The sequence below is a fragment of the Hemitrygon akajei genome, unplaced genomic scaffold (genome assembly GCF_048418815.1).
Source record: "Hemitrygon akajei unplaced genomic scaffold, sHemAka1.3 Scf000033, whole genome shotgun sequence".
Classification (NCBI taxonomy): domain Eukaryota; kingdom Metazoa; phylum Chordata; class Chondrichthyes; order Myliobatiformes; family Dasyatidae; genus Hemitrygon; species Hemitrygon akajei.
In genome coordinates this window covers 1,914,862-1,940,114 of record NW_027331919.1, presented here as the reverse complement: position 1 = coordinate 1,940,114, position 25,253 = coordinate 1,914,862, and the positions used below count along the sequence as shown (strand labels likewise).

At 53.0% G+C, this 25,253-nt stretch overlaps 2 protein-coding genes across 5 annotated transcripts in view; one reads left to right on the top strand and one right to left on the bottom strand.

Moving 5' to 3' along the window:
• LOC140719867 (uncharacterized) overlaps nt 1–25,253 on the top strand; it is a 331,537-nt gene that overhangs the window by 84,091 nt on the left and 222,193 nt on the right. The window lies entirely within an intron of this gene.
• LOC140719941 (NACHT, LRR and PYD domains-containing protein 3-like) overlaps nt 1–25,253 on the bottom strand; it is a 52,502-nt gene that overhangs the window by 1,007 nt on the left and 26,242 nt on the right. For all 4 annotated transcript variants that reach the window (XM_073034857.1, XM_073034859.1, XM_073034855.1 and 1 more), the window contains exons 8-10: nt 705–791; nt 377–547; nt 51–221 (exon numbers count right to left, since the gene is read on the bottom strand). In XM_073034857.1, coding sequence (XP_072890958.1) covers nt 51–221; nt 377–547; nt 705–791 — 429 coding nt within the window. The remainder of the gene's footprint in view (nt 1–50; nt 222–376; nt 548–704; nt 792–25,253) is intronic.

Here is a 25,253-nt window from a genome sequence, read left to right as displayed (position 1 = left end):
GTCAGACACCCAGTGACTGTAAACACAATCTCCCACAGTCTTGTACTTACCCCAGTTTCTGTATTTTACACTCCGGGTTCCCCAGAGCCGCAGACACCAGTTTCACTCCTGAATCTCCCAGTTCGTTATTTCTCAGGTCCAGATCCGTCAGTGATGGGTTTGTACTGAGAACGGAGGCGAGATCCTCGGCACCAGAATCTGTGAGACCGACAGTCTCCAGCCTGGAGATGAGAGAGAGTGAGGGTGAAGGACAGAGAGAGACAGGAGACGGTACAAATCCCCAGTGTTTATCAGTAACACAATTACTGATCACATTAATGTTCAGTGTCAGACACCCAGTGACTGTAAACACAATCTCCCACAGTCTTGTACTTACCCCAGTTTCTGTATTTTACACTCCGGGTTCCTCAGAGCCGACAACACCAGTTTCACTCCTGAATCTCCCAGTTCATTACCATTCAGGTCCAGCTCCGTCAGTGATCGGTTTGTACTGAGAGCAGAGGCGAAATCCTCGGCCCCAGAATCTGTGAGACCGACCTCCATCAGCCTGGAGATGAGAGAGAGAGTGAGGGTGAAGGACACAGAGAGACAGGAGAGGGTACAGATCCCCAGTGTTTATCAGTAACACTATTACTGATCACATTAATGTTCAGTGTCAGACACCCAGTGACTGTAAACACAATCTCCCACAGTCTGGTACTTACCACAGTTTCTGTATTTTACACTCCGGGTTCCTCAGAGCCACAGACACCAGTTTCACTCCTGAATCTCCCAGGTCATTCTCCACGAGTCTAAACACAAACAGACAAATTGATGAACAAAGTGATACAAACCGTGGGTCTGAAGGTAATTCTCTCACGCGGATATTTCAGGAAACATTAAACCCTTCCGTAAAGCACTGATCGGAGTTCCCATCACTGTCAATGTCCCTCACTGCCCAGCTCCAGGGTATTCACCCAATGTCAGTCATTTAGTCTGTTGCTGTGACCCTGTGAACTCCACATATTCTGTCTCGTTCTCCGTTGGCTAGAAAAGTGTTACTGACCACAGAGTGTCAGAAGGGGCAGGGATGAAGGTGATATAGCCCCACAGTGAGGAAGATTTGTGAGTCAGGAAATGTCGATGGGAGATGGAGGAAGAGACCCCACCTGAGGGAACAGAGGGAAAGACGCAAGAGGAAAGGGATGGGGGAAAGAGTTCCCACAGGAGGAAGTGGGATGGGGAAGGAGAGATCCCACAGGAGGAAGAGGGATGGGGAATAGACATCCCACAGGAGGATGGGGGATGGGGAAGAGAGGTCCCACAGGAGAAAGGGGGATGAGGATGAGAGATCCCACAGGAGGAAGGGGGATGGGGATGAGAGATCCCACAGGAGGAAGAGGATGGGAAAGAGATATCCCACAGGAGGAAGAGGAAAGTGGAAGAGAGATCCCAGAGGAGGAAGTGGATGGGGAAGAGAGATCCCGCAGTAGGAAGCTGAATCAGGAAAATAGATCCCACAGGAGAAAGGAGATTGGGAAAAGAGATCTACAGGAGGAAGGGGATCGAGAGGAGAGATTCCACAGGAAGAAAGGGATGGGGAAGAGATATCACACAGGAGGAAGGTGGATGGGTAAGGGAGATCCCACAGGAAGAAGCGGATGGGAAAGAGGTCCCGTAGGAGGAAGGAGATGGGGAAGAGCGATGCAACAGGAGGACGGGGATGGGGAAGAGAGATCCCACAGGAGGATGGGGGATGTGGAAGAGGAGATCCCACAGTAGGAAATGGATGGGGAAAAGAGATCCCACAGGAGGAGGGGGATGGGGAAGAGTGTTCCCACAGGAGGAAGTGGGGTGGGGAAAAGAGATCCCACAGGAGGAAGGGGGGTGGGGAAAAGAGATCACACAGAAGGAAGGGGAATGGGGAAGAAACATCCTACAGGAGGAAGGGGGATGGGGAAGAAGTCCCATAGTTGGAAGGCGATGGGGAAGAGAGATCCCACAGAAGGAAGGGGGATGCGGAAATGAGATCCCGCAGGCGGAAGGGGGCTGGGGAAGAGAGATCCCACAGGAGGAAGGGGGATGTGGAAGAAAGTTCCCACAGGAGGAAATAGATGGGAAAAAAGAGATCCCACAGGCGGGAGGGGGGTGGGGAAAAGGGATCCCACAGGAGGAAGGGGGATGGTTGAAAAGAGATCCCACAGGAGAAAGGGATGTGGAAGAGAGATCCCACAGGAGGAAGAGGGCTGGGGAAGAGAGATCCCACAGGAGGAAGGGTGATGGGGAAGAGAGATCCCACAGGAGGAAGGGGGATAGGGAAGAGAGATCCCACAGGAGGAAGGGGGATGTGGAAGAGAGATCCCACAGGAGGAAGGGGGATGGGGAAGATAGATCCCACAGGAGGAAGGTGATCTGGAAGAGAATTCCCACAGAAGGAAGGGAGATGGGGAAGACAGTTCCCACAAGAGGAAGGAGAATGGGAAAGAGAGATCCCACTGGAGGAAGGGGGCTGGGGAAGCGAGATCTCACAGGAGGAAGGGGGATAGGGAAGCGAGATGTCACAGGAGGAAGAGGGATGGGGAAGAGAGATCCCACAGGAGGAAGGGGGCTGGGGAAGAGAGATCCCACAGGAGGAAGGGGGATAGGGAAGCGAGATCTCACAGGAGGAAGGGTGATGGGGAAGAGAGATCCCACAGGAGGAAGGGTGATGGGGAAAAGAGATCCCACAGGAGGAAGGGGGATGGGGAAAAGAGTTCCCACAGGAGGAAGGGGGATGGGGAAAAGTGATCTCAAAGGAAGGAAGGGATGAGGGAAGGAGATGCCGCAGGGAGAAGTGGGATGGGGAAAAGAGATCCCACAGGAGTTGGGGGGATGTGGAAGAGAGTTCCCACAGGTGGAAGGGGGATGTGGAAGAGAGTTCCCGCAGGAGGAAGGGGGATGTGGAAGAGAGTTCCCGCAGGAGGAAGGCGGATGTGGAAGAGAGTTCCCGCAGGAGGAAGGGGGATGGGGAAGAGTGATCCCACATGTGGAAAGGGGATGGGGAAGAGAGATCCAACGGGACGAAGGAGATCGGGAGAAGAGATCTACAGGGGGAATGGGATGGGGAAGAGAGAACCCACAGGAAGAAAGGGATGGGGAAGAGATAACTCACAGTAGGAAGAGGATGGGAAAGATATATTCCACAGGAAGAAGAGGGATAGGGAATAGAGATCCCACTGGAGGAAGCGGTCTGGGCAACAGAGATCCCACAGGAGGAAGAGGATGGGAAAGAGAGATCCCAGAGGAGGAAGTGGATGGGGAAAAGAGATCCCACCGGAGTTGGGGGGATGGGGAAGAGAGTTCCCACAGGTGGAAGGGGTTAGGAAAGAGAGAACCTATTGGACGAAAGGGAATGGGAAGGAGAGATCCCACAGGAGGAAGGAGGATGGGGAAGAGATCCCACAGGGTGAAAGAGATTGGGAAGAGAGATCACACAGTCGGAAACGGAATCAGCAAGAGAGATCCCACAGGAGAAGGGGAAGGCGATGAGAGATCCCACAGGAGCAAGATGGGAAGAGAGATCCCTCAGGAGGAAGGGTGATGGGAAAGAGAGATCTCACAGGATGAAGGGGATGGGAAAAAGAGATCACGCAGGAGGAATTGTGATGTGGAAAAGAGATACCACAGTTGTAGGGGGATGGGGAAGAGAAATCCCTCAGGAGGAAGGGGGATGGGGAAGAGAGATCCCGCAGTAGGAGCTGAATTAGGAAAATAGATCCCACAGGAGAAAGGAGATTAGGAAAAGAGATCTACAGGAGGAAGGGGATCAGGAAGAGAGATCCCACAGGAGGAAGGGGGTGGGGAAAAGAGATCCCACAGGAGGAGGGGGATGGGGAAGAGAGTTCCCACAGGAGGAAGTGGGGTGGGGAAAAGAGATCCCACCGGAGGAAGGGGGGTGGGGAAAAGAGATCCCACAGGAGGAAGGGGATGGGGAAGAGATCCCACAGGAGGAAGGGGGATGGGGAAGAGAGATCACACAGAAGGAAGGGGAATGGGGAAGAAACATCCTACAGGAGGAAGGGGGATGGGGAAGAAGTCTCATAGTTGGAAGGCGATGGGGAAGAGAGATCCCACAGAAGGAAGGGGGATGCGGAAGTGAGATCCCGCAGGCGGAAGGGGGCTGGGGAAGAGAGATCCCACAGGAGGAAGGGGGATGTGGAAGAAAGTTCCCACAGGAGGAAATAGGTGGGAAAAAAGAGATCCCACAGGCGGGAGGGGGGTGGGGAAAAGAGATCCCACAGGAGGAAGGGGGATGGGGAAGAGAGATCCCACAGGAGGAAGGGGGATGGGGAAGATAGATCCCACAGGAGGAAGGTGATCCGGAAGAGAATTCCCACAGAAGGAAGGGAGATGGGGAAGACAGTTACCACAAGAGGAAGGAGAATGGGAAAGAGAGATCCCACTGGAGGAAGGGGGATAGGGAAGCGAGATCTCACAGGAGGAAAGGTGATGGGGAAGAGAGATCCCACAGGAGGAAGGGTGATGGGGAAAAGAGATCCCACAGGAGGAAGGGGGATGGGGAAGACAGATCCCACAGGAGGAAGGGGGATGGGGAAAAGAGTTCCCACAGGAGGAAGGGGGATGGGGAAAAGTGATCCTACGGGAGGAAGGGGACTGGGAACTAGAGTTCCTATAGGAGCAATGCAGATGGGGAAGGGAGATCCCAAAGGAAGAAGGGGGCTGGGGTAGAGAGATCCCACAGGAGGAAGTGGTTGGGAGGAGAGATCCCACAGCAGAAAGGGGGATGGGGTAGAGAGATCCCACAGGAGGAAGGGGTGGGGAAGAGAGATCCAACAGGAGGAAGGTGGATGGGCAAGAGAGATCCCACAGGAGGAAGAGGGATGGGGAAGCGAGATCCCACAGGAGGAAGCGTGATGGGGAAGAGAGATCCCACAGGAGGATGGGGGATGTGGAATAGAGATCACACAGGAGGAAGGGGGCTGGGGAGAGAGATCCCACAGGAGGATGGGGGATGTGGAATAGAGATCACACAGGAGGAAGGGGGCTGGGGAAGAGAGATCCCACAGGAGGACGGGGATGGGGAAGAGAAATCCCACAGGAGGAAGGGTGATAGGGAATTTCAACATGCAGGTGAACTGAGAGAGTCAGGTTGGTGCTGGACCCCAGGATAGGGAGTTTGTAGAGTGCCTACGGGATGCATTCTTGGAACAGCTTGTACGAGAGCCGACCAGGGACAAGGCTATTCTGGATTTAGTCTTGTGTAATGAACAGGATTTGATAAGCGATCTTGAAGTAAAGGAGCCATTAGGAGGTATTGACCATAACATGATGTGCTTTTATCTGCAGTTTGAGAAGGATAAGGGCAGCTCGGAGGTGTCAGTGTTGCAGTTGAACAGGGGAAACTATGGAGCCATGAGGGAGGAGCTGCTCAAAGTTGACTGGACGGATAGCCTAGCAGAAAAGACAGTGGAACAGCAATGGCAGGTATTCTTGGGAATAATACACAATTTGCAAAATCAGTTCATCCCCAGAGAAGGAAGGATTCAAGGCGGGAAAGGGGCCACAGTGGTTGACAAAGGAAGTCAGAGATTGCATAGCATTAAAAAAAAGGAAGTATGACAGAGCTAAGGTGAGTGGGAGGACAGATGATTGGGAAGTTTTTAAGGAACAACGAACTTAACTAAAAAGGCAATACGGGGAGAAAAAATGAGGTACGAACTCAAGCTAGCCAGGAAAATAAAGGAAGATAGCAAAAGCTTTTTTAGGTATGTGAAGAGAAAGAAGATAGTTAAGAACAATGTTGGGCCCTTGAAGAATGAATTGGGTGAAATTGTTATGGGAAACAGAGAAATGGCAGAAGAATTTAATGAGTACTTTAGATCTGTTTTCTCTAAGGAAGGCACAAGCAATCTCCCAGATGTATGGATGGGCCAAGGACATAGGGTAACAGTGGAAATGAAACAGATTGACATTAGGAAGGAAACGGTGATGAGTAGACTGATGGGACTGAAGTCTGACAAATCCCCAGTTCCGGATGGTCTGCATCCTAGGGTACTAAAGGAGGTGGCCCTGGAAATTGCGGATGCATTGGTAATCATTTTCCAATGTTCCTTAGATTCAGGATCAGTTCCTGAGGATTGGAGAATGGCTAATGTTATCCCACTCTTTAAGAAAGGAGGGAGGGAGAAAACAGAGAACTATCGACCTGTCAGCCTGACATCGGTGGTGGGGAAGATGCTAGAGTCCATTATTAACGATGAAATAGTGGCATATCTAGATAGCAGTGATAGGATTGGGCCGAGCCAGCATGGATTTACCAAGGGTAAATCATGCTTGACTAATCTGTTGGAGTTTTTCGAGGATGTAACCAGGAAGTTAGACGGGTGAGATCCAGTGGATGTAGTGTACCTCGATTTTCAAAAGGCATTTGATAAGGTCCCACATAGGAGATTGGTGGGTAAAATCAAAGCTCAGGGCATCGGGGGGAAGACATTGACATGGATAGAAAACTGGTTGGCAGATAGAAAGCAAAGGGTAACGGTGAATGAGTGTTTCTCAGAATGGCAGGTGGTGACTAGTGAGGTGCCACAGGGTTCGGTATTGGGACCACAGCTGTTTACAATTTACATCAATGATTTAGATGAAGGCATTGAGAATAACATCAGCAGATTTGCTGATGATACTAAGCTGGGTGGCAGTGTGACATGTGATGAGGATGTTAGGAGAATTCAGGGTGACTTGGATAGGCTGGGTGAGTAGGCAGATACTTGGCAGATGACGTTTAATGTGAATAAGTGTGAGGTTATCCACTTTTGGAGTAAGAACAGGAAGGCAGATGATTATCTGAACGGTGTAGAGTTAGGTAAGGGAGAAATACAAAGAGATCTAGGAGTCCTTGTTCATCAGTCACTGAAGGTGAATGAGCAAGTGCAGCAGGCAGTGAAGAAGGCTAATGGAATGTTGGCCTTCATTACAAAGGGAATTGAGTATAAGAGGAAGGAAATCCTCTTGCATTTGTACAGAGCCCTGATGAGACCACACCTGGAGTATTGTGTACAGTTTTGGTCTCCAGGGTTAAGAGGAAGTGCAGCGTAGATTCACGAGGTTAATTCCTGGGATGTCTGGACTGTCTTATGCAGAGAGGTTAGAGAGACTCGGCTTGTACACACTGGAATTAAGGAGATTGAGAGGGGATCTGATTGAAACATATAAGATTATTAAGGGATTGGACAAGATAGAAGCAGTAAATATGTTCCAGATGCTGGGAGAGTCCAGTACCAGAGGGCATGGTTTGAGAATAAGGGGTTGGTCATTTAAGACAGAGTTAAGGAAAATCTTCTCCCAGAGAGTTGTGGGGGTCTGGAATGCACTGCCTCGGAAGGTAGTGGAGGCCAATTCTCTGGATGCTTTCAAGAAGGAGCTAGATAGGTATCTTATGGATAGGGGAATCAAGGGATATGGGGACAATGCAGGAAAGGGGTATTGATAGTAGATGATCAGCCATGATCTCAAAATGGCGGTGCAGGCTCGAAGGGCCAAATGGTCTACCTCTGCACCTGTTGGCTATTGTCTATTGTGCAACAGGTGGAAGGGCGATGGGAAAGAGAGATCCCACAGGAGGAAAATGGATGGGGAAGAGAGATCCCACTGCAGGTACGGGGATGGGAAAGAGAGATCCCACAGGACGAAGGGGGATGGGAAAGAGAGATCCCACAGGAAGAAGGGGGATGTGGAAGAGAGATCCCACAGGCGGAAGGGAGATGGGGAAGAGAGATCCCACTGCAGGTACGGGGATGGGAAAGAGAGATCCCACAGGACGAAGGGGGATGGGAAAGAGAGATCCCACAGGAGGAAGGGGGATGTGGAAGAGATCCCACAAGAGGAACAAGAATGGGAAAGTGAGATCCCACCGGAGGAAGATGGATGGGGAAGAGAAATCCCACAAGAGGATTGTGGATGGGGAAATGAGATCCCATTAGGAGGTAGTGACCATAACATGGTATGCTTTTATCTACAGTTTGAGAAGGATAAGGGCAGCTCGGAGGTGTCAGTGTTGCAGATGAACAGGGGAAACTATGGAGCCATGAGGGAGGAGCTGGCCAAAGTTGACTGGACGGATAGCCTAGCAGAAAAGACAGTGGGACAGCAATGGCAGGTATTCTTGGGAATAATGCACAAGGTGCAAAATCAGTTCATCCCCAGAGAAGGAAGGATTCAAAGGGGGGAAAGGGGTCACAGTGGTTGACAAAGGAAGTCAGAGATTGCATAGCATTAAAAAAAAGGAAATATGGCAGAGCTAAGGTGAGTGGGAGGACAGATGATTGGGAAGTTTTTAAGGAACAACAGAACTTAACTAAAAAGGCAATACGGGGAGAAAAAATGAGGTACGAACGCAAGCTAGCCAGGAATATAAAGGAAGATAGCAAAAGCTTTTTTAGGTATGTGAAGAGAAAGAAGATAGTTAAGAACAATGTTGGGCCCTTGAAGAATGAATTGGGTGAAATTGTTATGGGAAACAGAGAAATGGCAGAAGAATTTAATGAGTACTTTAGATCTGTCTTCACTAGGGAAGACTCAAGCAATCTCCCAGATGTATGGATGGGCCAAGGACATAGGGTAACAGAGGAAATGAAACAGATTGACATTAGGAAGGAAACGGTGATGAGTAGACTGATGGGACTGAAGGCTGACAAATCCCCAGGTCCAGATGGTCTGCATCCTAGGGTACTAAAGGAGGTGGCCCTGGAAATTGCGGATGCATTGGTAATAATTTTCCAATGTTCCTTATATTCAGTATCAATTCCTGAGGATTGGAGAATGGCTAATGTTATCCCATTTTTTAAGAAAGGAGGGAGGGAGAAAACAGAGAACTATCGACCTGTTAGCCTGACATCGGTGTTGGGGAAGATGCTAGAGTCCACTATTCAGGATGGAATAGTGGCATATCTAGATAACAGTGATAGGATTGGGCCGAGCCAGCATGGATTTACCAAGGGTAAATCATGCTTGACTAATCTGTTGGAGTTTTTCGAGGATGTAACCAGGAAGTTAGACGGGTGAGATCCAGTGGATGTAGTGTACCTCGATTTTCAGAAGGCATTTGATAAGGCCCCACTTAGGAGATTGGTGGGTAAAATCAAAGGTCAGGGCATCGGGGGGAAGACATTGACATGGATAGAAAACTGTTTGGCAGATAGAAAGTAAAGGGTTGCGGTGAATGGGTGTTTCTCGGAATGGCAGGTGGTGACTAGTGGGGTGCCACAGGGCCCGGTATTGGGAGCACAGCTGTTTTCAATTCACATCAACGATTTAGATGAAGGCATTGAGAATAACATCAGCAAATTTGCTGATGATACTAAGCTGGGTGGCAGTGTGACATGTGATGAGGATGTTAGGAGAATTCAGGGTGACTTGGATAGGCTGGGTGAGTGGGCAGATACTTGGCAGATGACGTTTAATGTGAATAAGTGTGAGGTTATCCACATTGGGAGTAAGAACAGGAAGGCAGATTATTATCTGAACGGTGTAGAGTTAGGTAAGGGAGAAATACAGAGAGATCTAGGAGTCCTTGTTCATCAGTCACTGAAGGTGAATGAGCAAGTGCAGCAGGCAGTGAAGAAGGCTAATGGAATGTTGGCCTTTATTACAAAGGGAATTGAGTACAAGGGGAAGGAAATCCTCTTGCATTTGTACAGAGCCCTGGTGAGACCACACCTGGAGTATTGTGTACAGATTTGGTCTCCAGGGTTAAGGAAGGTCATCCTGGCTGTAGATGAAGTGCAGCGTAGATTCACGAGGTTAATTCCTGGGATGTCTGGACTGTCTTACGCAGAGAGGTTAGAGAGACTGGGCTTGTACACACTGGAATTAAGGAGATTGAGAGGGGATCTGATTGAAACATATAAGATTATTGAGGGATTGGACAAGATAGAGGCAGGAAATATGTTCCAGATGCTGGGAGAGTCCAGAACCAGAGGGCATGGTTTGAGAATAAGGGGTAGGTCATTTAGGACAGAGTTAAGGAAAAACTTCTCCCAGAGAGTTGTGGGGTTCTGGAATGCACTGCCTCGGAAGGTAGTGGAGGCCAATTCTCTGGATGCTTTCAAGAAGGAGCTAGATAGGTATCTTATGGATAGGGGAATCAAGGGATATGGGGACAATGCAGGAACCGGGTATTGATAGTAGATGATCAGCCATGATCTCAAAATGGCGGTGCAGGCTCGAAGGGCTGAATGGTCTACTTCTGCACCTATTGTCTATTGTCCATTGTCTCACAGGAGTAAGGGGGCTGGAGAAGAGAGATCCCACAGGCGGAAGGCGGATGGGGAAGAGAGATCCCACAGGAGGAAGGGGATGGGGAAGAGAGATCCCATAGGAGGAAGGGGGATGGGGAAGAGATATCCCACAGGAGGAAGGGGGATGGGTAAAGGAGATCCCACACGAGGAAGGGGGATGGGGAAGAGATATCCCACAGGAGGAAGGGGGATGGGTAAAGGAGATCCCACACGAGGAAGGGGGATGGGGAAGAGAGATTCCACAGGAGGAAGGGGGATGGGTAAAGGAGATCCCACACGATGAAGGGGGATGGGGAAGGGAGATTCCACAGGATGAAGGGGATGGGTTATCGAGCTCCCAGAGGAGGAAGGGGATGGGGATGAGAGATCCCATAAGAGAATGGGAATGGGGAAGAGAGATCCCACAGTAAGGGGGATGGGGAAAGTGATCCGACAGGAGGAAAGGGATCGGGAAGAGAGATCACACAGAAGGCAGGGAGATGGGGAAGAGAGATCGCACAGGAGGAAGGGGGCTGGGGAAAGTGATCCCACAGGAGGAAGGGGGATGGTGAAGGGAGATCCGACAGGAGGAAGGGGATGGAGAAGAGAGATACCACAGGAGTAAAGGGTTCGGGAAGTGAGATCCCATAGGAGGAAGGTGGATGGGGAAGAGAGATCCCACAGGAGGAAGGGGGATCTGGAAGAGAGATCACACAGGAGGAAGGAGTTGGGAAGAGAGATCCCACAGGAGGAAGTGGTTGGGAAGAGAGATCCCACAGGAGGAAGTGGTTGGGAAGAGAGATCCCACAGGAGGAAGTGTATACGGAAGAGAGATCCCACAGGATGAAGTGGTTGGGAAGAGAGATCCCACTGGAGGAAGGGGTTGGGAAGAGAGATCCCACAGGAGGAAGGGGTTGGGAAGAGAGATCCCACAGGAGAAAGGGGGATGGGGAAGAGAGATCCCACAGGATGAAGGGGGATGGGGAAGAGAGATCCCACAGGAGAAAGGGGGAAGGGGAAGAGAGATCCCACAGGAGGAAGAGTGATGGGGAAGAGAGATCCCAGAGGAGGAAGTGGATATAGTAGAGAAATCCCGCAGTAGGAAGCTGAATCAGGAAGGGAGATCGAAGGGGAGGAAGGAGATCGGGAAAGAATTCTACATGGGGAAGCGGATGGGGAAGAGAGATCCCACAGGAAGAAAGGAATGGGGAAGAGATATCCGACAGGAGGAAGGAGATCGCGAAAAGAGATCCCTCAGGAGGAAGGTGAATGGGGAAGAGAGATCCCACAGGAGGAAGCTGGATGTTGATAAGTGATCCCGCAGTAGGAAATGGGATGGGGAGAAGAGATACTACAGTTATGGGGAGATTGGGAAGAGAGTTCCCACAGGTGGAAGGGGGATAGGAAAGAGAGATCCTGCAGGAGGAAAGGTCACGGGGAAGAGAGATCCCACAGGAGGAAGGGGATGGGGAAGAGAGATCCCACTCGAGGAAGGGGGATAGGAAAGAGTGATCCTACGGGAGGAATGGGGATGGGAAGGAGAGTTCCCATCGGAGGAAGGCGGATGGGGAAGAGAAATCCCACAGAAGGAAGTGGGATGGGGAAGACAGATCCCACAGGAGGAAGTGGGATGGGGAACAGAGTTCCCACACGTCGAAGGGGGATAGAAAAGAGAGATCCTATGGGAGAAAGGGGAATGGGAAGGAGAGATCCCACAGGAGGAAGGCGGATGGTGAAGGGAGATCCAACAGGAGGAAGAGGGATGGGGAAGAGTGATCCTATAGGAGGAAGGGGGATGGGGAAAAATGATCGCTTGGGAGGAAGCGGGATGGGTAAAGGAGATTCCACACGAGGAAGGGGATAGGGTAGAGATATCCCACAGGAGGAAGGGGGATGGGTAAATGAGATCCCACACGAGGAAGGGGGATGGGGAAGAGAGTTCACAAAGGAGGAAGGGGGATGGGGAAGAGAGATACCACAGGAGGAAGGGGGACGGGGAAGAGAGATCCCACAGGAGGAAGGGGGATGGGGAAGAGGGATCCCACAGGAGGAAGTGGGATGGGGAACAGAGTTCCCACAGGTCGAAGGGGGATGGGGAAGAGAGATCCTACAGGACGAAGGGGGATGGGGAAGAGAGATTCCACACGAGGAAAGGGATAGGGTAGAGATATCCCACAAGAGGAAGGGGGATGGGTAAAGGAGATCCCACACGAGGAAGAGGATAGGGTAGAGATATCCCACAGGAGGAAGGGGGATGGGTAAAGGAGATCCCACACGATGAAGGGGGATGGGGAAGGGAGATTCCACAGGAGGAAGGGGATGGTTTATCGAGATCCCAGAGGAGGAAGGGGATGGGGAAGAGAGATCCCTCAGGAAGAAGAGTGATGGGGATGAGAGATCCCACAAGAGGATGGGAATGGGAAGAGAGCTCCCACAGTAAGGGTGATGGGGAAAGTGATCCGACAGGTGGAAAGGGATCGGGAAGAGAGATCACACAGAAGGCAGGAATATGCGGAAGAGAGATCCCACAGGAGGAAGGGGGATGGGGAAGCGAGATCCCACAGGAGGAAGTGGGATGGGGAACAGAGTTCCCACAGGTCGAAGGGGGATGGGGAAGAGAGATCCTACAGGAGGAAGGGGGATGGGGAAGAGAGATCCCACAGGATGAAGGGGATGGGGAAGAGAGATCCCACAGGAGGAAGGGGGATGGGTTAGAGAGATCCTATAGGAGGAAGGGGGATGGGGAAAAATGATCGCTTGGGAGGAAGGGGGATGGGTAAAGGAGATTCCACATGAGGAAGGGGAATGGGGAAGAGAGATTCCACAGGAGGAAGGGGATGGGTTATCGAGATCCCAGAGGAGGAAAGGGATGGGGAAGAGAGATCCCTCAGGAAGAAGAGTGATGGGGATGAGAGATCCCACAAGAGGATGGGAATGGGGAAGACAGATCCCACAGTAAGGGGGATGGGGAAAGTGATCCGACAGGAGGAAAGGGATCGGGAAGAGATCACACAGAAGGCAGGGGGATGGGGAAGAGAGATCCCACAGGAGGAAGGGGGATGGGGAAGAGAGATCCCACAGGAGGAAGGGGGATGGGGAAAGTGATCCGACAGGAGGAAGGGGATGGAGAAGAGAGATACCACAGGAGTAAAGGGTTCGGGAAGTGAGATCCCATAGGAGGAAGGTGGATGGGGAAGAGAGATCCCACAGGAGGAAGGGGGATCTGGAAGAGAGATCCCACAGGAGGAAGTGGTTGGGAAGAGAGATCCCACAGGAGGAAGTGGTTGGGAAGAGAGATCCCACAGGAGAAAGTGGATACGGAAGAGAGATCCCACAGGATGAAGTGGTTGGGAAGAGAGATCCCACTGGAGGAAGGGGTTGGGAAGAGAGATCCCACAGGAGGAAGGGGTTGGGAAGAGAGATCCCAAAGGAGAAAGGGGGATGGGGAAGAGAGATCACACAGGATGAAGGGGGATGGGGAAGAGAGATCCCACAGGAGAAAGGGGTATGGGGAAGAGAGATCCCACAGGAGGAAGGGGGATGGGGAAGAGAGATCCCACAGGAGGAAGGGGATGGGGAAGAGAGATCCCACAGGAGGAAGAGGGATGGGGAAGAGAGATCCCAGAGGAGGAAGTGGATATAGTAGAGAAATCCCGCAGTAGGAAGCTGAATCAGGAAGGGAGATCGAAGGGGAGGAAGGAGATCAGGAAATAATTCTACATGGGGAAGCGGATGGGGAAGAGAGATCCCACAGGAAGAAAGGAATGGGGAAGAGATATCCCACAGGAGGAAGGAGATCGCGAAAAGAGATCCCTCAGGAGGAAGGTGAATGGGGAAGAGAGATCCCACAGGAGGAAGCTGGATGTTGATAAGTGATCCCGCAGTAGGAAATGGGATGGGGAAAAGAGATACTACAGTTATGGGGGGATTGGGAAGAGAGTTCCCACTGGTGGAAGGGGGATAGGAAAGAGAGATCCTGCAGGAGGAAAGGTCACGGGGAAGAGAGATCCCACAGGAGGAAGGGGATGGGGAAGAGAGATCCCACTCGAGGAAGGGGGATAGGAAAGAGTGATCCTACGGGAGGAATGGGGATGGGAAGGAGAGATCCCACCGGAGGAAGGCGGATGGGGAAGAGAAAGCCCACAGAAGGAAGTGGGATGGGGAAGACAGATCCCACAGTAGGAACCGGGATGGGGAACAGAGTTCCCACAGGTCGAAGGGGGATGGGGAAGTGAGATCCTGCAGGACGAAGGGGAATGGGGAAGAGAGATCCCACAGGAGGAAGGGGGATGGGGAAGAGAGATCCCACAGGAGGAAGGGGGATGGGGAAGAGAGATCCCACAGGAGGAAGGGGGATGGGGAAGAGAGATCCTATAGGAGGAAGGGGGATGGGGAAAAATGATCGCTTGGGAGGAAGGGGGATGGGTAAAGGAGATTCCACACGAGGAAGGGGATGGAGTAGAGATATCCCACAGGAGGAAGCGGGATGGGTAAAAGAGATCCCACACGAGGAAGGGGGATGGGGAAGGGAAGTTCCACAGGAGGAAGGGGATGGGTTATCGAGATCCCAGAGGAGGAAGGGGATGGGGAAGAGAGATCCCTCAGGAAGAAGAGTGATGGGGATGAGAGATCCCACAAGAGGATGGGAATGGGGAAGAGAGATCCCACAGTAAGGGGGATGGGAAAATTATCCGACAGGAGGAATGGGATCGGGAAGAGAGATCACACAGAAGGCAGGGGGATGGGGAAGAGAGATCCCACAGGAGGAAGGGGGATGGGGAAAGTGATCCGACAGGAGGAAGGGGATGGAGAAGAGAGATACCACATGAGGAAGGGGGATGGGGAAGAGAGATCCTATAGGGGGAAGGGGGATGGGGAAAAATGATCGCTTGGGAGGAAGGGGGATGGGTAAAGGAGATTCCACACGAGGAAGGGGATAGGGTAGAGATATCCCACAGGAGGAAGGGGGATGGGGAAGAGAGATCCCACAGGAGGAAGGGGGATGGGGAAGAGAGATCCCACAGGAGGAAGGGGGATGGGGAAAGTGATCCGACAGGAGGAAGGGGATGGAGAAGAGAGATACCACAGGAGGAAGGGGGATGGGGAAGAGAGATCCTATAGGGGGAAGGGGGATGGGGAAAAATGATCGCTTGGGAGGAAGGGGGATGGGTAAAGGAGATTCCACACGGGGAAGGGGATAGGGTAGAGATATCCCACAGGAGGAAGGGGGATGGGGAAGAGAGATCCCACAGGAGGAAGGGGGATGGGGAAGCGAGATCCTACAGGAGGAAGGGGGATGGGGAAGAGAGATCCCACAGGAGGAATGGGATGGGGAAGAGAGATCCCACAGGAGGAAGGGGGATGGGTTAGAGAGATCCTATAGGAGTAATGGGGATGGGGAAAAATGATCGCTTGGGAGGAAGGGGGATGGGGAAAGGAGATTCCACACGAGGAAGGGGATAGGGTAGAGATATCCCAAAGGAGGAAGGGGGATGGGTAAAGGAGATCCCACACGAGGAAGGGGGATGGGGAAGAGAGATTCCACAGGAGGAAGTGGGATGGGGAACAGAGTTCCCACAGGTCGAAGGGGGATGGGGAAGAGAGATCCTACAGGAGGAAGGGGGATGGGGAAGAGAGATCCCACAGGAGGAAGGGGATGGGGAAGAGAGATCCCACAGGAGGAAGGGGGATGGGTTAGAGAGATCCTATAGGAGGAAGGGGGATGGGGAAAAATGATCGCTTGGGAGGAAGGGGGATGGGTAAAGGAGATTCCACATGAGGAAGGGGATAGGGTAGAGATATCCCACAGGAGGAAGGGGGATGGGTAAAAGAGATCCCACACGAGGAAGGGGGATGGGGAAGAGAGATTCCACAGGAGGAAGGGGATGGGTTATCGAGATCCCAGAGGAGGAAAGGGATGGGGAAGAGAGATCCCTCAGGAAGAAGAGTGATGGGGATGAGAGAACCCACAAGAGGATGGGAATGGGGAAGACAGATCCCACAGTAAGGGGGATGGGGAAAGTGATCCGACAGGAGGAAAGGGATCGGGAAGAGATCACACAGAAGGCAGGGGGATGGGGAAGAGAGATCCCACAGGAGGAAGGGGGATGGGGAAGAGAGATCCCACAGGAGGAAGGGGGATGGGGAAAGTGATCCGACAGGAGGAAGGGGATGGAGAAGAGAGATACCACAGGAGTAAAGGGTTCGGGAAGTGAGATCCCATAGGAGGAAGGTGGATGGGGAAGAGAGATCCCACAGGAGGAAGGGGGATCTGGAAGAGAGATCCCACAGGAGGAAGTGGTTGGGAAGAGAGATCCCACAGGAGAAAGTGGATACGGAAGAGAGATCCCACAGGATGAAGTGGTTGGGAAGAGAGATCCCACTGGAGGAAGGGGTTGGGAAGAGAGATCCCACAGGAGGAAGGGGTTGGGAAGAGAGATCCCAAAGGAGAATGGGGGATGGGGAAGAGAGATCCCACAGGATGAAGGGGGATGGGGAAGAGAGATCCCACAGGAGAAAGGGGTATGGGGAAGAGAGATCCCACAGGAGGAAGGGGATGGGGAAGAGAGATCCCACAGGAGGAAGAGGGATGGGGAAGAGAGATCCCAGAGGAGGAAGTGGATATAGTAGAGAAATCCCGCAGTAGGAAGCTGAATCAGGAAGGGAGATCGAAGGGGAGGAAGGAGATCAGGAAATAATTCTACATGGGGAAGCGGATGGGGAAGAGAGATCCCACAGGAAGAAAGGAATGGGGAAGAGATATCCCACAGGAGGAAGGAGATCGCGAAAAGAGATCCCTCAGGAGGAAGGTGAATGGGGAAGAGAGATCCCACAGGAGGAAGCTGGATGTTGATAAGTGATCCCGCAGTAGGAAATGGGATGGGGAAAAGAGATACTACAGTTATGGGGGGATTGGGAAGAGAGTTCCCACTGGTGGAAGGGGGATAGGAAAGAGAGATCCTGCAGGAGGAAAGGTCACGGGGAAGAGAGATCCCACAGGAGGAAGGGGATGGAGAAGAGAGATCCCACTCGAGGAAGGGGGATAGGAAAGAGTGATCCTACGGGAGGAATGGGGATGGGAAGGAGAGATCCCACCGGAGGAAGGCGGATGGGGAAGAGAAAGCCCACAGAAGGAAGTGGGATGGGGAAGACAGATCCCACAGGAGGAAGCGGGATGGGGAACAGAGTTCCCACAGGTCGAAGGGGGATGGGGAAGTGAGATCCTGCAGGACGAAGGGGAATGGGGAAGAGAGATCCCACAGGAGGAAGCGGGATGGGTAAAAGAGATCCCACACGAGGAAGGGGGATCGGGAAGGGAAGTTCCACAGGAGGAAGGGGATGGGTTATCGAGATCCCAGAGGAGGAAGGGGATGGGGAAGAGAGATCCCTCAGGAAGAAGAGTGATGGGGATGAGAGATCCCACAGGAGGAAGGGGGATGGGGAAGAGAGATCCTATAGGAGGAAGGGGGATGGGGAAAAATGATCGCTTGGGAGGAAGGGGGATGGGTAAAGGAGATTCCACACGAGGAAGGGGATGGAGTAGAGATATCCCACAGGAGGAAGCGGGACGGGTAAAAGAGATCCCACACGAGGAAGGGGGATGGGGAAGGGAAGTTCCACAGGAGGAAGGGGATGGGTTATCGAGATCCCAGAGGAGGAAGGGGATGGGGAAGAGAGATCCCTCAGGAAGAAGAGTGATGGGGATGAGAGATCCCACAAGAGGATGGGAATGGGGAAGAGAGATCCCACAGTAAGGGGGATGGGAAAGTGATCCGACAGGAGGAATGGGATCGGGAAGAGAGATCACACAGAAGGCAGGGGGATGGGGAAGAGAGATCCCACAGGAGGAAGGGGGATGGGGAAAGTGATCCGACAGGAGGAAGGGGATGGAGAAGAGAGATACCACAGGAGGAAGGGGGATGGGGAAGAGAGATCCTATAGGGGGAAGGGGGATGGGGAAAAATGATCGCTTGGGAGGAAGGGGGATGGGTAAAGGAGATTCCACACGAGGAAGGGGATAGGGTAGAGATATCCCACAGGAGGAAGGGGGATGGGGAAGAGAGATCCCACAGGAGGAAGGGGGATGGGGAAGAGAGATCCCACAGGAGGAAGGGGGATGGGGAAAGTGATCCGACAGGAGGAAGGGGATGGAGAAGAGAGATACCACAGGAGGAAGGGGGATGGGGAAGAGAGATCCTATAGGGGGAAGGGGGATGGGGAAAAATGATCGCTTGGGAGGAAGGGGGATGGGTAAAGGAGATTCCACACGGGGAAGGGGATAGGGTAGAGATATCCCACAGGAGGAAGGGGGATGGGGAAGAGAGATCCCACAGGAGGAAGGGGGATGGGGAAGAGAGATCCCACAGGAGGAAGGGGGATGGGGAAGCGAGATCCTACAGGAGGAAGGGCGATGGGGAAGAGAGATCCCACAGGAGGAATGGGATGGGGAAGAGAGATCCCACAGGAGGAAGGGGGATGGGTTAGAGAGATCCTATAGGAGTAAGGGGGATGGGGAAAAATGATCGCTTGGGAGGAAGGGGGATGGGGAAAGGAGATTCCACACGAGGAAGGGGATAGGGTAGAGATATCCCAAAGGAGGAAGGGGGATGGGTAAAGGAGATCCCACACGAGGAAGGGGGATGGGGAAGAGAGATTCCACAGGAGGAAGGGGGATGGGGAAGATGGGAAAGGGAGATTCCACAGGAGGAAGGGGGATGGGGAAGAGAGATCCCTCAGGAAGAATGGAATGGGGAAGAGATATCCCACAGGAGGAAGGAGATCGCGAAAAGAGATCCCTCAGGAGGAAGGTGAATGGGGAAGAGAGATCCCACAGGAGGAAGCTGGATGTTGATAAGTGATCCCGCAGTAGGAAATGGGATGGGGAAAAGAGATACTACAGTTATGGGGAGATTGGGAAGAGAGTTCCCACAGGTGGAAGGGGGATAGGAAAGAGAGATCCTGCAGGAGGAAAGGTCACGGGGAAGAGAGATCCCACAGGAGGAAGGGGATGGGGAAGAGAGATCCCACTCGAGGAAGGGGGATAGGAAAGAGTGATCCTACGGGAGGAATGGGGATGGGAAGGAGAGTTCCCATCGGAGGAAGGCGGATGGGGAAGAGAAATCCCACAGAAGGAAGTGGGATGGGGAAGACAGATCCCACAGGAGGAAGTGGGATGGGGAACAGAGTTCCCACACGTCGAAGGGGGATAGAAAAGAGAGATCCTATGGGAGAAAGGGGAATGGGAAGGAGAGATCCCACAGGAGGAAGGCGGATGGTGAAGGGAGATCCAACAGGAGGAAGAGGGATGGGGAAGAGAGATCCTATAGGAGGAAGGGGGATGGGTAAAGGAGATCCCACACGAGGAAGGGGGATGGGGAAGAGAGATTCCACAGGAGGATGGGGGATGGGGAAGGGAGATTTCTCAGGAGGAAGGGGATGGGTTATCGAGATCCCAGAGGAGGAAGGGGATGGGGAAGAGAGATCCCAGAGGAGGAAGTGGTTGGGAAGAGAGATCCCACTGGAGGAAGGGGTTGGGAAGAGAGATCCCACAGGAGGAAGGGGTTGGGAAGAGAGATCCCAAAGGAGAAAGGGGGATGGGGAAGAGAGATCCCACAGGATGAAGGGGGATGGGGAAGAGAGATCCCACAGGAGAAAGGGGTATGGGGAAGAGAGATCCCACAGGAGGAAGGGGATGGGGAAGAGAGATCCCACAGGAGGAAGAGGGATGGGGAAGAGAGTTCCCAGAGGAGGTAGTGGATATAGTAGAGAAATCCCGCAGTAGGAAGCTGAATCAGGAAGGGAGATCGAAGGGGAGGAAGGAGATCAGGAAATAATTCTACATGGGGAAGCGGATGGGGAAGAGAGATCCCACAGGAAGAAAGGAATGGGGAAGAGATATCCCACAGGAGGAAGGAGATCGCGAAAAGAGATCCCTCAGGAGGAAGGTGAATGGGGAAGAGAGATCCCACAGGAGGAAGCTGGATGTTGATAAGTGATCCCGCAGTAGGAAATGGGATGGGGAAAAGAGATACTACAGTTATGGGGGGATTGGGAAGAGAGTTCCCACTGGTGGAAGGGGGATAGGAAAGAGAGATCCTGCAGGAGGAAAGGTCACGGGGAAGAGAGATCCCACAGGAGGAAGGGGATGGGGAAGAGAGATCCCACTCGAGGAAGGGGGATAGGAAAGAGTGATCCTACGGGAGGAATGGGGATGGGAAGGAGAGATCCCACCGGAGGAAGGCGGATGGGGAAGAGAAAGCCCACAGAAGGAAGTGGGATGGGGAAGACAGATCCCACAGGAGGAAGCGGGATGGGGAACAGAGTTCCCACAGGTCGAAGGGGGATGGGGAAGTGAGATCCTGCAGGACGAAGGGGAATGGGGAAGAGAGATCCCACAGGAGGAAGGGGGATGGGGAAGAGAGATCCCACAGGAGGAAGGGGGATGGGGAAGAGAGATCCTATAGGAGGAAGGGGGATGGGGAAAAATGATCGCTTGGGAGGAAGGGGGATGGGTAAAGGAGATTCCACACGAGGAAGGGGATGGAGTAGAGATATCCCACAGGAGGAAGCGGGATGGGTAAAAGAGATCCCACACGAGGAAGGGGGATGGGGAAGGGAAGTTCCACAGGAGGAAGGGGATGGGTTATCGAGATCCCAGAGGAGGAAGGGGATGGGGAAGAGAGATCCCTCAGGAAGAAGAGTGATGGGGATGAGAGATCCCACAAGAGGATGGGAATGGGGAAGAGAGATCCCACAGTAAGGGGGATGGGAAAGTGATCCGACAGGAGGAATGGGATCGGGAAGAGAGATCACACAGAAGGCAGGGGGATGGGGAAGAGAGATCCCACAGGAGGAAGGGGGATGGGGAAGAGAGATCCCACAGGAGGAAGGGGGATGGGTTAGAGAGATCCTATAGGAGTAAGGGGGATGGGGAAAAATGATCGCTTGGGAGGAAGGGGGATGGGGAAAGGAGATTCCACACGAGGAACGGGATAGGGTAGAGATATCCCAAAGGAGGAAGGGGGATGGGTAAAGGAGATCCCACACGAGGAAGGGGGATGGGGAAGAGAGATTCCACAGGAGGAAGGGGGATGGGGAAGATGGGAAAGGGAGATTCCACAGGAGGAAGGGGGATGGGGAAGAGAGATCCCTCAGGAAGAATGGAATGGGGAAGAGATATCCCACAGGAGGAAGGAGATCGCGAAAAGAGATCCCTCAGGAGGAAGGTGAATGGGGAAGAGAGATCCCACAGGAGGAAGCTGGATGTTGATAAGTGATCCCGCAGTAGGAAATGGGATGGGGAAAAGAGATACTACAGTTATGGGGAGATTGGGAAGAGAGTTCCCACAGGTGGAAGGGGGATAGGAAAGAGAGATCCTGCAGGAGGAAAGGTCACGGGGAAGAGAGATCCCACAGGAGGAAGGGGATGGGGAAGAGAGATCCCACTCGAGGAAGGGGGATAGGAAAGAGTGATCCTACGGGAGGAATGGGGATGGGAAGGAGAGTTCCCATCGGAGGAAGGCGGATGGGGAAGAGAAATCCCACAGAAGGAAGTGGGATGGGGAAGACAGATCCCACAGCAGGAAGTGGGATGGGGAACAGAGTTCCCACACGTCGAAGGGGGATAGAAAAGAGAGATCCTATGGGAGAAAGGGGAATGGGAAGGAGAGATCCCACAGGAGGAAGGCGGATGGTGAAGGGAGATCCAACAGGAGGAAGAGGGATGGGGAAGAGAGATCCTATAGGAGGAAGGGGGATGGGTAAAGGAGATCCCACACGAGGAAGGGGGATGGGGAAGAGAGATTCCACAGGAGGATGGGGGATGGGGAAGGGAGATTTCTCAGGAGGAAGGGGATGGGTTATCGAGATCCCAGAGGAGGAAGGGGATGGGGAAGAGAGATCCCAGAGGAGGAAGTGGTTGGGAAGAGAGATCCCACTGGAGGAAGGGGTTGGGAAGAGAGATCCCACAGGAGGAAGGGGTTGGGAAGAGAGATCCCAAAGGAGAAAGGGGGATGGGGAAGAGAGATCCCACAGGATGAAGGGGGATGGGGAAGAGAGATCCCACAGGAGAAAGGGGTATGGGGAAGAGAGATCCCACAGGAGGAAGGGGATGGGGAAGAGAGATCCCACAGGAGGAAGAGGGATGGGGAAGAGAGTTCCCAGAGGAGGTAGTGGATATAGTAGAGAAATCCCGCAGTAGGAAGCTGAATCAGGAAGGGAGATCGAAGGGGAGGAAGGAGATCAGGAAATAATTCTACATGGGGAAGCGGATGGGGAAGAGAGATCCCACAGGAAGAAAGGAATGGGGAAGAGATATCCCACAGGAGGAAGGAGATCGCGAAAAGAGATCCCTCAGGAGGAAGGTGAATGGGGAAGAGAGATCCCACAGGAGGAAGCTGGATGTTGATAAGTGATCCCGCAGTAGGAAATGGGATGGGGAAAAGAGATACTACAGTTATGGGGGGATTGGGAAGAGAGTTCCCACTGGTGGAAGGGGGATAGGAAAGAGAGATCCTGCAGGAGGAAAGGTCACGGGGAAGAGAGATCCCACAGGAGGAAGGGGATGGGGAAGAGAGATCCCACTCGAGGAAGGGGGATAGGAAAGAGTGATCCTACGGGAGGAATGGGGATGGGAAGGAGAGATCCCACCGGAGGAAGGCGGATGGGGAAGAGAAAGCCCACAGAAGGAAGTGGGATGGGGAAGACAGATCCCACAGGAGGAAGCGGGATGGGGAACAGAGTTCCCACAGGTCGAAGGGTGATGGGGAAGTGAGATCCTGCAGGACGAAGGGGAATGGGGAAGAGAGATCCCACAGGAGGAAGGGGGATGGGGAAGAGAGATCCCACAGGAGGAAGGGGGATGGGGAAGAGAGATCCTATAGGAGGAAGGGTTATGGGGAAAAATGATCGCTTGGGAGGAAGGGGGATGGGTAAAGGAGATTCCACACGAGGAAGGGGATGGAGTAGAGATATCCCACAGGAGGAAGCGGGATGGGTAAAAGAGATCCCACACGAGGAAGGGGGATGGGGAAGGGAAGTTCCACAGGAGGAAGGGGATGGGTTATCGAGATCCCAGAGGAGGAAGGGGATGGGGAAGAGAGATCCCTCAGGAAGAAGAGTGATGGGGATGAGAGATCCCACAAGAGGATGGGAATGGGGAAGAGAGATCCCACAGTAAGGGGGATGGGAAAGTGATCCGACAGGAGGAATGGGATCGGGAAGAGAGATCACACAGAAGGCAGGGGGATGGGGAAGAGAGATCCCACAGGAGGAAGGGGGATGGGGAAGAGAGATCCCACAGGAGGAAGGGGGATGGGTTAGAGAGATCCTATAGGAGTAAGGGGGATGGGGAAAAATGATCGCTTGGGAGGAAGGGGGATGGGGAAAGGAGATTCCACACGAGGAACGGGATAGGGTAGAGATATCCCAAAGGAGGAAGGGGGATGGGTAAAGGAGATCCCACACGAGGAAGGGGGATGGGGAAGAGAGATTCCACAGGAGGAAGGGGTATGGGGAAGATGGGAAAGGGAGATTCCACAGGAGGAAGGGGGATGGGGAAGAGAGATCCCTCAGGAAGAATGGAATGGGGAAGAGATATCCCACAGGAGGAAGGAGATCGCGAAAAGAGATCCCTCAGGAGGAAGGTGAATGGGGAAGAGAGATCCCACAGGAGGAAGCTGGATGTTGATAAGTGATCCCGCAGTAGGAAATGGGATGGGGAAAAGAGATACTACAGTTATGGGGAGATTGGGAAGAGAGTTCCCACAGGTGGAAGGGGGATAGGAAAGAGAGATCCTGCAGGAGGAAAGGTCACGGGGAAGAGAGATCCCACAGGAGGAAGGGGATGGGGAAGAGAGATCCCACTCGAGGAAGGGGGATAGGAAAGAGTGATCCTACGGGAGGAATGGGGATGGGAAGGAGAGTTCCCATCGGAGGAAGGCGGATGGGGAAGAGAAATCCCACAGAAGGAAGTGGGATGGGGAAGACAGATCCCACAGCAGGAAGTGGGATGGGGATCAGAGTTCCCACACGTCGAAGGGGGATAGAAAAGAGAGATCCTATGGGAGAAAGGGGAATGGGAAGGAGAGATCCCACAGGAGGAAGGCGGATGGTGAAGGGAGATCCAACAGGAGGAAGAGGGATGGGGAAGAGAGATCCTATAGGAGGAAGGGGGATGGGTAAAGGAGATCCCACACGAGGAAGGGGGATGGGGAAGAGAGATTCCACAGGAGGATGGGGGATGGGGAAGGGAGATTTCTCAGGAGGAAGGGGATAGGTTATCGAGATCCCAGAGGAGGAAGGGGATGGGGAAGAGAGATCCCTCAGGAAGAAGAGTGATGGGGATGAGAGATCCCACAAGTGGATGGGAATGGGGAAGAGAGATCCCACAGTAAGGGGGATGGGGAAAGTGATCCGACAGGAGGAAAGGGATCGGGAAGAGAGATCACACAGAAGGCAGGGGGATGGGGAAGAGAGATCCCACAGGAGGAAGGGGGATGGGGAAGAGAGATCCCACAGGAGGAATGGTGATGGGGACAAGAGATCCGACAGGAGGAAGGGGATGGAGAAGAGAGATACCACAGGAGGAAAGGGATCGGGAAGTGAGATTCCATAGGAGGAAGAGGGATGGGGAAGAGAGATCCCACAGAAGGAAGGAGTTGGGAAGAGAGATCCCACAGGAGGAAGGAGTTGGGAAGAGAGATCCCACAGGTGGAAGTGTTTGGGAAGAGAGATCCCACAGGAGGAAGTGGTTGGGAAGAGAGATCCCACAGGAGAAAGGGGGATGGGGAAGAGAGATCCCACAGGAGGAAGGGGGATGGGGAAGAGAAATACCACAGCAGGAAGGGGGGTGTGGAAGAGAAATCTGACAAGAGGAAGGGTAATGGCTAAGAGAAATCCAACAGGAAAAAGGGGGATGGGAAAGAGCGATCCCACAGGATGAAGGGGGATGGGGAAGGGTGATCGCACGGGATGAATGGGGATGGGGAAGAGAGATCCCAC